The sequence below is a fragment of the Sminthopsis crassicaudata genome, chromosome 3, assembly GCF_048593235.1.
Source record: "Sminthopsis crassicaudata isolate SCR6 chromosome 3, ASM4859323v1, whole genome shotgun sequence".
In the NCBI taxonomy this organism is placed as follows: Eukaryota; Metazoa; Chordata; class Mammalia; order Dasyuromorphia; family Dasyuridae; genus Sminthopsis; species Sminthopsis crassicaudata.
The window spans coordinates 66,467,759-66,482,368 of NC_133619.1; the positions used below are offsets into that span (position 1 = coordinate 66,467,759).

A 14,610-nucleotide genomic window follows, 5' to 3' on the forward strand; every position below is an offset into this window, starting at 1 on the left:
GTTCATTGTCTAGTACATAACAGGCACTTATTTACTAAATGCTTGTTCCCTTCTCCCTTTCCCAACTTCAAGGTCAGGGGTGTAGTTATGACGCTATTCCGCTGTGTGGGATATGGGATTTTACCCAGAAAGAAAAAAAGCAAATTGTTTTCATATTAAACAGAGCAGAATGCAAGGTAATGCTGAAAGGTAATCAAAATTAGGTAGGTAAGTTTATCTTGTGGGTTTATTTTGCCTTCAAAGATGTAAGCTTTATAAGTATTTGGATAAAAAGGTAGATATGAAGTAGTTTGGGAATGGAAGATTTTCTTTTTCTTTTTTTTTTTTTTTTAATTTTTTTTTTATTTTATATATATATATATATATATATATATATATATATATATATATATTTTATAATATTATCCCTTGTATTCATTTTTCCAAAGGGAATGGAAGATTTTCTTGGTTGATTTTTTGAAGTCTCTTCATGCTCCTTTGAACTTTTGTCTTAAGCAAAGAAAATAAATACAGCCATGTGACCTTTGGAGGTGGACAGTAAAATCCCTGGAGTTTGTGTCATCAACAAGAAAACCTGAGCTCATGAGTGTGGGACCTTCAGGGATATAGTCCTTGAGCTCAAGGTCAGTGGTAAGAATTCACTTTGAAACTCCCCTTAAAGAATTTTTTTCCCTAGTGATTAAAGCTTTGGATAATATAATGTCTGCCCCAGAGTCCCTAACAGGGATCAGCCTTTCTGAAACTGTCCTGGCATCTTATCAGCTGAGATACTATTATATTAAAACACAGAAGATCAATTTGATAATTGATCCTTAGGGGAAGTTGGGGGATGGAATCTCTGAGATTTTCTCATCCTCTCTATAGGAGCAAAAAGCATCTGTTCAGTATATAATGTCTTGGGGGCCTCTCAGTGTGCCTTTGAATGGCTGATGTTAATAAAATATTTATTATTAGCAGATGGTTATAGGGAGGGGGGGGCAGTGGGTGTGAAGGGGAGGCAGTGAAGTAATAGAAACTTTCCTTTTCTTTAGGAACCTTTTAGGAACTATGTATTCAGTTCTTAATCCCACACAATTGTTAAGTACCCCATCTATTCCAGGAACTGGGCTAGGAAACAGTCCCTTATGTTCTACTGAGGACATAGAAAATAAAATAAATAAGAAGCAATGGTAGAAAAAGTTTGTTGTTGTTTGTCCTTTGTTCTTGAAGAGGACTATGACATCAGGGAGGTGATGCCATAATATGTAAGTGAATTGGATTTAAATGAGGGAGGGGGTGGCAAGGTCACCCGCCTCACTTTCCCCTTCAGAGCTGTCTGGGTCCAAAGGCCAGCTATAGCTCAGGAGGAATGGAAATGACTCTTGGTGGTAAAAAAAACTAGGCAGAATCTTCTAGGAAAATTTGAGGAGGGAGAGAAAGGAGATTTAGGGAAGGCTTTTGTAGGTCTAGACAGATTTAGAAGAAAGAAAAATTCTGAAAGACTGAGAAAAGAAGGTATTAACATTGGGGGTGGGGTTAATAGAAGGGCACAGCCCTCTTTGTCTAGCATGATTTTAGCCCTTTTTTAAAACCCTGAACTCCAGTGGCCATACTATATGCTTGCTTTGCAAAAAGAAGCCTTACAAAGCCTTATCAGAAAATTCTGGACAAATCTCTTTTTCATCCTTTTGGTACAGGGTTTTTATTCCTTCATTCTTGCTTCCTAATGGTCCGGATTATATAAGATAATTTTCACTTTTGGTTTACCTTGTGCATTGACGCTCTCCACAATGTTGTGGGGAGGACAGGTAAAGAGTAAATATCTGCTATAGGATATAGAGAACAGTGGGACTCAGTTAATGGGAAGCCGATTCAAACTGGTGATGATCTAACAAACTGCATGATGGGGCCTTAGAAATCCAGGCAGGCTATATTAATATTAAAATCAATTTCAAGAGATCTATGCAGAAAAATAATATACACCTCCAGAGAAAGAGTTGGTGTATAGAGCTATGAATGCATAATTTCACACACACACACACACACACACACACACACACACACACACACACACACATATCTATGTCAAATGTTGACCTTCTCTAGCTCATAGTTGGGAAGAGGGAAGGAAACAGCTTGGATTTCAAATATAACATAAAAAATAACAAAAATACTTCAAAAAAAATATAACAAAAAAGAAAGAAAAACATCTATGCAGGTGAAAGGTCCTGTCCAGAAAAGTCTGCCAGGGCATAGAGAAACAGAAAATTGTAGAGACAACTAGACAACATTTGGGGACCAGTAGGTTAGAGAATATTAGCAAGAGTTCATAGACAACAGTGCCATGTTGGAGGCCATTTGCTTTATGCCTTGTTTTATTAGTTTTGAACCGATAAAAATTAATTTCAGTTAGAAAGAAAACAATTCAATCACTTCTGGGTAGATTTTGTCGCCAATTGGTTAGGACAGGGCTAGGAGTGTCAATGTCAGTGGGAGGGTGCACAAGAATTCTTGGAACTTTAAATATAAAAGTTTCTGTCTCTTTGTGTGGAAGAAGATAGTGTGAGTTATAGTATTTTACCCCGAAGAGTAAAGGAAATTGTGGTCTGACAAAGAAAGAGTGGTCAGGATGCTATTATCCTGGTTGATTTCTAATTGCTATTTTGAGGAAGTTTTAAAAAGGTAGGATTTTAGGGATTTTGATCTCATTTTCTTCAGTTTTTTTTCTGAATTCTTGAGATCATGGATGTGATATAGTAATACAGGTAAGTAACATAGTGAATGTGGTACAGGCTCTAAAGTCAATAGCTGAGTTCAACACTTGCTTCATATTTAATATCTGTGTCCTCTGAACTTGTCACTTAAACTTATTCAGCCTCAGTTTTTTCATCTCCCAAAGGGAGATAGTTATGGCAACTACTTCATATAATTTTATGAGGATTAGTGGGATATTCTTGTGAAATATTCTGCCAATCTTAAAGATAACACACACACACACACAGACATAGACACCTACATATATATGTTAGCTATTATTATTATTCCACAAGTATTTATCATGGACCTTCCATGATGTTAGTGTTGAAGGAAATAAGAAAGAAAACAATCTATCAAATAGTGCTTAAATGTCAATTGTGTACATAGTATTCTGTTAGGCATTGGGGGAGATAAGAGTTAACATTTATATAGCAGTTATTATATGCCAGGCACTGTGTTAAGTGCTGTCTATACAGATATTATCTCATCGGAGCCCTACATCAACCCTAGGAGGTAGGAACTATTATTATGCCCATTTACAAATCAGGAAAACTAAAGCAAACAGATTAAATGACTTGCTTAAGGTCACATAATTAGAATCTGGGGCTGGATTTGAATTCAGGTCTTCCTGGGGGGGGAAAATTAGATACAGTTTCTTTTTTGGTGGAGCTTTAGAATTAATGGAAAAACAAGATAATTTTCTTGTGGAAAAACACAGATAATTATAATTCAGTAGAATGTTTTTGCCTTAGAGAAATATAAAAGTACTGTGTGAAGTCTGAGGTGGGAGGGTAATTACTGAAAAAATAGGAATTGATTCTCAGATTTATGTAATTCTTGTTCAGTGGCTGTGACTGTCTTCTCTAAATTCTAATTTTGGTACAGGTGTTGTTGGAGCAAGGATCTATGGTCGTTAACCTCAAAAGGATTTTTATCTTTTGAGAACTAAAGTCTTCCATAAGACCTTTTTATGGTTGTCAACTTGGCAAACATCATGGTTAGCACAGACTAATTAAAATGTTTATTTGGTCTCTAGTTTTATTTTTCTTAAAAATATTAGATGGCTAAATTCATATTAATGAAGTCATAGAAAATAGCTAAGCATTTTATTTTGCCAAGGTTTAAATATCATCAGATGTATTGAGTTGAATTGCTCTCCTCCTCCTTTCCCTCCCCTACCCTCATCTTGGGATCCATGTGATAACTACATTTTATGAATTCTCTTAAGACTGGATACAGAAGAAGCTGTGAATTTGCTTTGTTACCCAATGGTTAGAATGCTGGACTTGGAATCAGAAAGATGAGTATGATTCCTGCTTCAGACTACTTAATAATTATGTGTAAAATGGGGACTATAATAGCACCTACTTCCCAGCATAATATACTATATATACATATTATGTATGGTCATATAATAAACATACATATATGTAAAGATAGCAATGTTAGCAATTAGCTCAGGTCCAAAAGAATAACCATGGGAGCTCCAGGATGAGGGAATCTCTTTTTAGTAGCTGCACAGCATGGCTATACCTGTTGGAATTGCAACTGATTTATTTCTGCACTAAAATTGTGATCAGGAGAGTAAGGGATATTGCTGAGACAGAAACTTATTACTAGGTATAAACTATAATCCCTGAATCTGGAGAATCAATCAATCAATTAATTAATTTGTGTGCTGAGGCATTTGGAGTTAAGTGACTTGTTCAGGGTCACATAGCTAGGAAGTCTTAAGTGTCTGAGGTCATATTTGAACTCAAGTCCACCTGACTTCGTGACTGATGCTCTATCCACTGCACCACCTAGCTGCCCCTTGGAGAATTAATTGATGAAACAATTCACCCTAGGGGGAAAAAAAATGGGGAATATTAAAATTGAATCATCTGAATAGTTTTAGAAGTTAAGTCCAAGAGAAGGATTTTGGTAAGACTCTCCTAAGTCTTTCTCAAATCTCTTAAATTGTTTTAGCCGCCTGACAAAGTTAAGTTCATGATAAAGGCTGACCCATTTTGGCCCTGGGTTGTTATTCTGTCCTTTTAATACTGCTTTTAAGAAATGATTGAATGATTTTTAGGTAATTTCCTTGAGGGAAATGGAGCTTCTGGTTCAGTCCCTTTTGCTTTTTTCTCTCATTTTTAAAAATCTGCCTTTAACCTCCCCCTTGGTCAAGACTAAGTGTATAACCCAGGTATATGAAGAAGCATCCTTTATGATGTTTTAAAAGAGAAAGTGATCATCTTCCTAGGGCAAGGAAAGTTCATATTTAGCTTACCTTGTCCTGGCATATAGTTCCTCAAAGACACAGAAGATAGGTTCAGGAAGGTGCATGTGTGATTATAGTAGAGATCCTTTTTATGTATGAGTTGGACTGATCAGTTGGCTCTTGAGGTCCCTTTTGCTTTCAAATTCTGATTCTGAGAAAGCCTTACCAGGTCTTCCTGGGCATATCCTTTTTCCTTATTTGGCATTTCACTGTACTCTCAGAAATTTGAACTTAGCCATCAAAGAACCATTTTGAATTTGGGAAATTGATAGCAAGTAGACTAACTACCTCAAAGATATTATATTTAAGTCATAGAAATTTTTGTTGATTTACCTTTTGCAATTTTATTTTGATATCTAACTAGTCCTGTTATATGATCAATTCTCTAAGCTTATGGTACTTTCTATTTCTCCCTCCCACTTTCCCCTCACCCTCAATTCTAGTGGCAACAATCCCTACTCCTCTTTTGGAACAACTCTTGTAAGGGATGATGAGAAGAATTTATGGAGCATTCCTCATGATGTATCCCATACAGAAGCAGATGATGATAGGATATTGTATAATTTGATTGTTATTCGGAATCAGCAGCCCAAAGATTCAGAGGTAAGTTATCTAGCAAGTCTCTTTGGAGATCTCATTTTTCACATTATCAGATAAGATAAAATCTTGATAATTTGGATCTGCCTGAGATGGTGGAATGTATAAATTATCAACTGTTTGAAGAGAAATTACTTTAGTTCATATTCAAATATGTAAATATGTTACTGTGTTCTGCTCTTACAGTGATAGTGGCAGAATAGTGGGAAAGAGGGCAGAAAGTACTAAGAATCACACAGATTTTTAGATCACCAAGAAACTTTAGAGTACCCTGAGCAGTGGATTTTATATTCCCATATTGTTGGAGGAAGTTGATATTTTTGTCATTATAATTGCTATAAACAAAGCTAGAAGGAAGGAGCAAGCTGTTGCTAAATGGAAGGATGGCCTATTGGTATTCCTTGGTAAGATGAAGAAAGGAATTAACAATAGTTTTTATCATTTGTTTGAAGGCAGTAAAAAACATTCCATGGAATGTTGGTCATCCCATGTTGTAGTATTAATGATGGGTATTGACAAAAAGATCACCATGAAAATAATTACAAATAGATTACAATAGATCATATATATATGGATAAAGGGGTAGAATTTCTCTAAGAAGACTTTGATAAAATACTATAAGTTAAACCAACATATATTGTTTTACTGTATAATAAATGCAAGAGTGAGAAAAGTTGGGTCTGGGGAGAAATATATTAGAAAGTAAGGTTTGAGAAGAAGGAAACCAAAAATGCTAATGACCTTTAAATTGCAAAGAAACCTCATAATTCTATATCATGAACACTTTAAAAATTGGGAGGTCCTGAACATGGCAAGCAGCAGAGCAAAATAGATTATATAAAAAAAGAAAAAAATACTTGTTAGTGATATTAATGATATGGAAGTTACTTTATGGTCAGCAGCCTTTGTACATTCAGACCATGCCCTCATCAAAGTTAGGCTCAGAATTATTATAAAACAAGAAAGAAGAACGATAATGGGAAAAGATGTGACACACAAATGAAATAACCCTGAAAAAATAATTGGAAATCAAAAGTGGAAATGGAAAAATAAGAAGTGTTATCAACACTGAATATAATAATTTTATCCAGAAGTCTGTCTAGTGTAAATCAATTGCTACAACAAAGAGATCAAAAGAGCCCAGAGAAAGTAAACACCCTAACAAACATTTGACTTACTTGCCAAATGGAGAGAAATGGCTGTCAAAGTCAACACTGGGATTAGATACATTTGTTGTGAGATGTTTACATTATATATTGTTTATAAGGACAATGGATTATTATGAGCGATATTGTCTTATAAAGCAGAGAAAAGCAATGTAGGGCAAAACCTGTTTGAAGAAATCTTTTTGAGATACCCACTTAAGAAAAGTCATACCAACAAATTCAAGGATGGGAGGAAGACAAGGGTTTGCCTGTGGATAATGAAGGTGAATGAAGGTGCTTGCATATATTTGGCTTGTTTGAGTCTTGAGCTTCAAGATATTATGGAGTCTCCTTGAAGAAACCTGTAAACATCTGTTTAGTCCATTTATCCACATAGGAAAGCTCAAATATTTGAAGCCTGGCTGCTGTTCAGATTTCAGCGTACATTTGAATGGATACTTTATAGATCATTTCCAGCATGTTTTATATTTGAAACCAATAAGACATATGTACTTCTCTTGGGTTCAGAACTGAATAGAAGAAAAAGAAAGTGGTCTGGATTTCCTTAGGTATGTTATAATTTGGATAATATATAATATATCATATATATATACATGGATAACATATCTAATATATGTATACACATATATTGGATATATGTATGCTATATAAGCATACAACTTATTGGAGGTGATAATATGTACATATTATATATATAATATAGATGAAACACAAGGAAATTGGGGAGAGTCACAAAGATGATATTTGAGTGGAGTTTTGAAAGTTATTAAGAGCAGAGATAAGGAGGAAGTATATTCCATGCATTGGGGATAGGCACCCAGAGATAGGAAATGGAATGTTATTGGTCAGGAAAAGGAAGAAGAGGAGCAAGGAGAAGAGTATAAAAAACAAGAAGAGAAGGAAGAAGAAAAAAAATCATTTCTATCATTCAGGGATTTCCAAGAAAAGACCTTAATTAACTTACTTAAACAAATAGTTAAAATTAATATGTAATGCTTTACCACAAATTTATGACTTGTTACATCATTGCAATTTATGCCATTATAGTGTTTGTTCTTTTAAGTGTTGGAGAGCAAATATTCCGCCAGAAATATTGCCTAAGTTTTTTGGCATGCCCTTTTTAAAAAAATAGATAAATACTGAATTAACTATCCTGGATTGAATCATCTCATCATTCCTGAATTTCTGAAGTCTAAATTGGGTTTTATTGGTCAGGTTTTGACAATTTTCACTTTAGAGTCACTGATTTTGTACATAACCCAAACTCTGATTTCCAAGAGCAACTTTTAGCACACATCAAAGCAGTTCCCACCTTTGTGAGGAATGAGTTTAATGAGATTTCACAAACCAACTTCAGGAGGCTTTTAAGTCCTTAAAGATATTACTGGCACATTAAGACATAGGTCAGAAGGTGAAGAATTAGTGTTTTGAAAGTACAATCAGCTGAGCATGATGAAGTTTGACTGTTTTCTCCCTTCATTCAAAAGAAAAGGCTTTATTGTAGATAACATTTGCCAATACTTCATGACCAAGATATGTTTATATATCTCCTAAGAGAGTATGTAGACTTTCAATTTTCTTTCTTTTTTTTTTTCCAAAATATTTTCTCCAATTACATGTAAAAATGTTTAATATGTGTTTTTGATTAAATTTTGAGTTCCCAATTTTTTCTGTTCCACCACAGAGATTATACATGCAGAATTCCTATTTTCTTACAGTAAATGAGAATAGAAAATGTGTTAATTCTTGGACTTTGACTATTAAAAAACACACATACACACAATACATTGATATATGCAGAGACTTTTGAGTAGGAAATGTCTACTTTATTTGCCCTGTGCTATTTTTCTTATTGTTCTATGGTGGCAGAAGATCCCAAGTAGGCAAGCCAGATGGGTAACTAATTGGCAATTAGGGTCAGGGGGAAGAAAGCTTATATACCATAATTTTGGTCTGACATATTAGGAATACTAAAGCTGTAATTTAACCACAAGATCTGTTAAAAACAGTATTAACCAAAATAGCAACTTGGTTACCTAGATTTAAAGAATAGTTTACAGGGCAAGTGTTACTTCTATGAGCCCGACAAGTCTAAACATACTTATTTTAATGATTTTTAAAAATGTTTATGTTAGTAATTTTCATAAACTTATCTAGGATCCAGGGTTAGGGTCCAGCATGTCCTCTACACTATGATGTGGATACAAATACAAATAATAGTAATGCTTAGCATTTATTTACCAATTTAAAGTTTACAAAGTACTTTACAAATATTTTCTCATTTCATTCTCGCACTAATCCTGGGAAGTAGATGCTCTTATTAATCTCCTTTTACAGATGAGATAGACATATTTTTATCCTGGTTTATATAGCTAGAAAGAGCAAGAACTCTGATGTTCTTGACCCCATATCTGTATCTAGATATAGATATAAGGAACAGTCTGAATAAAGGTCCAGAACCTTTGTCCGTGAAAATAATTAGGTAATAATTAATAAATGTCCGTGAAATAATTAGGATACATGTATTTGTGTATTTCCCTTGTACAAAGGGGAACACATTGTCAAACCTCTTCTTGGGGAAGATCAGTTAGTGTTTTCTCTTTCGTCCCTAACGTCTTACCAAAGAAGCAGCAAGAAAATCTTTATGTAGCAGCTCTCAGTTCCGTGTGTATCCTAGTACCTGAGCTAGGAAAGAGGAACATTCCCCTTTGTGGCTTATGTGGTGAGTAGGGCAGATCAGACCAAGAGGCCCATTGCTATATTTGTCTCATTTCTTATAGGATTATTTTTTCAATTTTAAAAAGACAGTATAGGAGGCATTGTATGCTGTGACAAATAGAACCCAGGTCCTCTTGCTCTTGGTCCTGTGCCTTTTCCATTAATCCACAAGGTTGAACCATGTTGGGTATTTGCTAGTATTTTCTTAGTTCCCCTTACTTGCTTTAAAACTTGTAGAGCTTAGTACTATTAGAAAATAAGCTAACTGAGGAAATTAACTATCACTAAATAAATACTTTATTCATCCATGTTTTTGACTAATGGTAGAGTAGAGGCTTTTTTGGGTTTTGTCTAATGTATATTTGTTATATTTATGAGTTTTCTTATCCTGAATTGAATTAGTTGATTTGTATAGCAGTAAATTAAAAAAGCAACAGAAAAGTAGAAATTTTGTTTTTCCCTAGTATTATATCAGTTATTAAAATCCAAATCTGCAATTATTTTACTCTTACCACCATTACATTTTTTCCATCTTTAAAGATCTATCTAGTAAAATCCGCCAAACCACAACTTTGCTTTTTAAAAAAATAGTTTTCAATGTTAATCTTTGCAAATTTTGTTTTCCAAATTTTTCTCTTTCCTCCTATCTGCCCCTCAAGACAGCACACAATGGATTTTCAAAAATAATTTACATTATATGTGGGTATTTATTGTTTCTTCTTCCACAGGTACTTACTTAATAAATGTTTAGTAGGACTAATAACTAATACCGTGTTTCCCCGATAATAAGACCTATCCTGAAAATAAGACACCCACATACTCTTTAATATTCCGCTAAAATAAGCCCTCCCCCGAAAATAAGCCCTATCGAACTTACTATGAAAACGGTCATCATGGTGATCCCCTGCGCTATATGCTGCGTAGCGGTACCTTCAGTAAGCAGCGCCGCCCTCCCCTCCCGGGTGAAACGCACGTCGCGCTCCGAGCTGCATCCAATCAGAGCTGCAGCAGTGAGCGCGTCATCCTCTTCTTCCCTGGTGATTTGCTTGCTGGCGCTACTGAGAGCAGCGCCGCGGAGTAGAGCTGAGACAGGACCATCTAAAAACTCGGTAAGTTCAGTAAGCGATGGAGAATAAAATAAGCACTCAGGGGGCATGATGGAGGCTAAAAGGGGCATGATGGAGGCTAAAATGGGCATGATGGAGGATAAAAGGGGCATGATGGAGGCTAAAATGGGCATGATGGAGGATAAAAGGGGCATGATGGAGGATAAAATAAGCCCTCCCCTGAAAATAAGCCCTCTGGTGTTTTTTTAGTCCCAAAAAAATAAGACAGTGTCTTATTATCGGGGAAACACGGTAGCAATAACAAAATAATAACAATTTCAGCAAAGATTTAGTAAGACTAATAACTCCAGCAAATATTTATTAAGTACCAGAACAGAAAGACAAACCCCAAAACAATCTCCATCTTCCAGTTTATTTTATGAAGGAACACAACACATAAACTGCAAATTAATTTCAAGATAAAATGAACTAATGAAATAGGGGCATCAGGAAATGTCTTGTTGAGGGGGCAGCATGTGTCTGAGCTTTGAAGAAATAGTGAGGCAAGGGTGAAGAGGAATAAAATTCCATACATGGAGACTCACCCATATAAAGACACAGAGGGACGGGGATGACCGTGGTCACCTCTGACTGATCCCTTCTTGTTATAAATCAGTGCAACTATGGAATGTAACGTGCTCTCCTGGCAGTTACAATTACTAGTCTGTCCTAGACCCACCAGAGTACCTTTGACCACTGTCCTTTGCAGTGTGAGCTCTACCCGGCTCGCCTCCTCTGAGGCCTTCTAAGGTCTCTGGCCACAATCTCTTGAATCTATAGCTTAATAACCGGTAGCGCACTCAAGAACAACCACGTGTAATCTTAAAAGCCTTTATTATACCTACTCACATAATGCCCTAGCTGATGCCCTGACTTGTTGGTTCCCGAGTGAACACCTGGTCAGAAGACCCATGTGTTCACTACCAAAATCCTTACCTCTTTCGGCTACCCATCTTGGCTTGGCCACCCAGGCTAGGAGCCAGGGTGAACAGCAGAGGTTAAAGAGGGCGGTTGCTGCCTGCAGTGGGCTTACATAGGGCCTGTGAGGTCACACACACAGCCAATCAGCGAGAGAGTCACCCATTACGAAACTATCTCAATATGGCCAGGATCCCGCCCAAGGGCAGTCCTAATACTTCTGGGCCTCAATCTCCCGATGCACTGTGTCCGCCCATTTAAAGGGCCCTTACAATTCCCTTTCTCTTGTTTTGCGGGAACCGCACATCTCATCAAGCTAAACTTTTAGCACCAGCTATAGTTCACTTGATCCATGAGATGACAGTGTTATGCCCAAGAAGGTACAAAGCAGCAGATCAGTAAACAGAAGTATGACAATGAGAACCAGGCTCAACAGTGGCCCAAGTGTTCAACCCATTCATCAAAGTCATACTCGAGATAATAGGCCAAAGAGATTGGATGCCAATGAGGTAGGATGTCAACACTGAGGTGGGAAGTCAACAAGGTAAAACATCACAATTCTAGTTAACAAATTTCAGTGAGGTAGGTTGTCACAATTCTAGTTACATTCATCACAGTTCTAGACCAATTCTAGTTTCTTACAATTTTCTGTTGCACTTTTCACACTCCTAGAACAATTCTAGCTTATCACAATTCTCAATTGCACTTGTCACAATCCTAGAACAATTCTAGTTTATCACAATTCTCTATTGCACTTTTCACAATCCTAGAGCAATTCTAGCTTATCACAATTCTCTATTGCACTTTTCACAATTCTAGAACAATTCTAGTTTCACAGGTGCACATAAGCAAAGTCATGTCCAGTAACATTGTCTCAATAACAATGGCAGGTGGGTGTGTTGGTTTTTCACCCACTAATTTAAAAGCATAGTCCTTCAATAGAAAGCATAGGGCAAAGCCTCTTCCCAGGCCACCATATGGCAAGTAGCCACGGGAGAAGCAAGCAGGCCCATTGTCCATTTACAGTCTTTATATTGCGTATCACCCAAAACAGTCCATTTCAGCTGCAACACTGGAACTGTGTCTGCTGTCTCTGGTGTCATGGTCAGGAGGGACATTGCTGCCATCAGCGTCTGAAGGGCTGCGGACATCTGGCTGGTCCCTCTGGGCTGTTGTCTGGTCCTTCTCTTGGATCCCCAGGTTACAAATGTCTCTGGTGGGGATGAACTCTACTGCTGGATCTGCACCTAGGAAGGAATGTCCCCGGGGCCCAACTTGGGCCTTTCCAAATGCCATCCAGGCCTTTCCACATCACAGTGGAAACAAAGTTGTTGTCAAAAAGATCAAAAGTCAGACAAAAGTTAGTCTGTCACTTAGCTGCACTTTCTGTGTATGCCCGAAGTGCATTGCTAAGGTAAAAGGCAAAGAATTTAAAAATGTAAAACCAAAATAGATTAAAAATATAAAACCAAAATAACTTTAAAATGTAAAATCAAAATACTTTGAAGATGTAAAATCAAAAATGTTTAAAAATGTAAAATCAAAATTTAAAAATTGTAAGCAATCACATATCCCAAAATTCCCTTCTCTTGTTTAGAAGAGAAGATCTTGGGGATAGTCTGTGCAGTAATGACTTTACTAACACTCGGCTATATCCCTGAATTCTTTTGCCTAAAAATCAAAGTTTGAGTTTCTGATACCGAATTGTACTCCAGGAGTGTGAATCAATAAATCTGATATTTTCCTCCTGGGTCAAAGATCACACACTGTCTATTTATTCTAGTGATTAAAACAACAATTTTCCAACCCATTCTAGACATAAACACTGTTTTATAAGTACCCGTAGGGGGTTGGGAAATCAAGCTCACCTGTGGAAGTGGAAAATCCACGAGGTAAGAAAAGAGGAGTTTCAACTCTCCAAAGACGATCCTAGCAGTTTTACAAGTATAAAACTCCACTCTCTCTAACTGCAAGGTCTTATCCCTGTAAGGTTTCTTAGAAATTAACTGAACTGTATTTTTAAAACTTTTCTGATTATACTCAATACCCCACAATTCCTTTTTGCCTTGGGGCATAAAGCCTACTCCTGTCTTTTGAAATGAAGACACAGGAGTTTTGAATGGATTAATGGGCAGTGCGGATGATATTATCGCCCTTCCTTTTCCTCCTCCCCCTTCTCCCTTGGCCCAAGAAGGTGAGGCAGAGGGAAGAAGAATTGGAAAATTCCCCAAAGGCTGATTTAAAATCAAACCTGAGCTTTGCACATAAAAAGAACTAAACTTCTTCTCAATGAAAGAGTAATCAATAAATTCCTTAAAACAACAATGCACAAGGTAAACCAACAAAACGCTAAGAAGAATTTCTACAACTGAAGTCCATGTGATTCGTTTATTTCCTTCCTTAGTTTCAGCCACTGGTTTGAACTCTTCCTGTTCTATCTGTAGTAACCTAGCTTTTTCTTCTTTCTCTATCTCCATCTGTAGTTTAACCTGCAATTCCAGCAACTCTTGCTGTGGCATTTCGTACTCTATACTGTCATACATACGCATTAGCTCTAGGTTGCTCCCTCTCCGAGCTATATTTACTGGGTGTGGGGATAGCCTTCTGGGAGCTTGATTACAAGCTTCCTGCTGTTCTTCAGTGGTGATCTTTGTTAAAAGATCTTCCATCTGGCTCTTTAACCTCTTTATATAATAAGCATTATGTTCAGCTGTGTCCTTGAGCCTGATCCCAGATTTACCTGGGTCCATATTGCTTCTCTGTCTTCCCTCTTAAGTGGCGTTTCTACCGGATCTTTCAGAATCTTAATTCTGAATATTAAATATTTTCAAAACCTGATAATTCCTGATGCGTCCACCACGTTGGGCGCCATTTGTAACGTGCTCTCCTGGCAGTTACAATTACTAGTCTGTCCTAGACCCACCAGAGTACCTTTGACCACTGTCCTTTGCAGTGTGAGCTCTACCCGGCTCGCCTCCTCTGAGGCCTTCTAAGGTCTCTGGCCACAATCTCTTGAATCTATAGCTTAATAACCGGTAGCGCACTCAAGAACAACCACGTGTAATCTTAAAAGCCTTTATTATACCTACTCACATAATGCCCTAGC

At 36.8% G+C, this 14,610-nt stretch overlaps 1 protein-coding gene across 1 annotated transcript in view; it reads left to right on the forward strand.

Moving 5' to 3' along the window:
- Positions 1 to 14,610, forward strand: part of MREG (melanoregulin) — a 67,979-nt gene that overhangs the window by 18,427 nt on the left and 34,942 nt on the right. Inside the window, exon 2 of the mRNA XM_074298752.1 lies at positions 5,443 to 5,602. Within this exon, the coding sequence (XP_074154853.1) occupies positions 5,443 to 5,602 (160 nt within the window). The remainder of the gene's footprint in view (positions 1 to 5,442; positions 5,603 to 14,610) is intronic.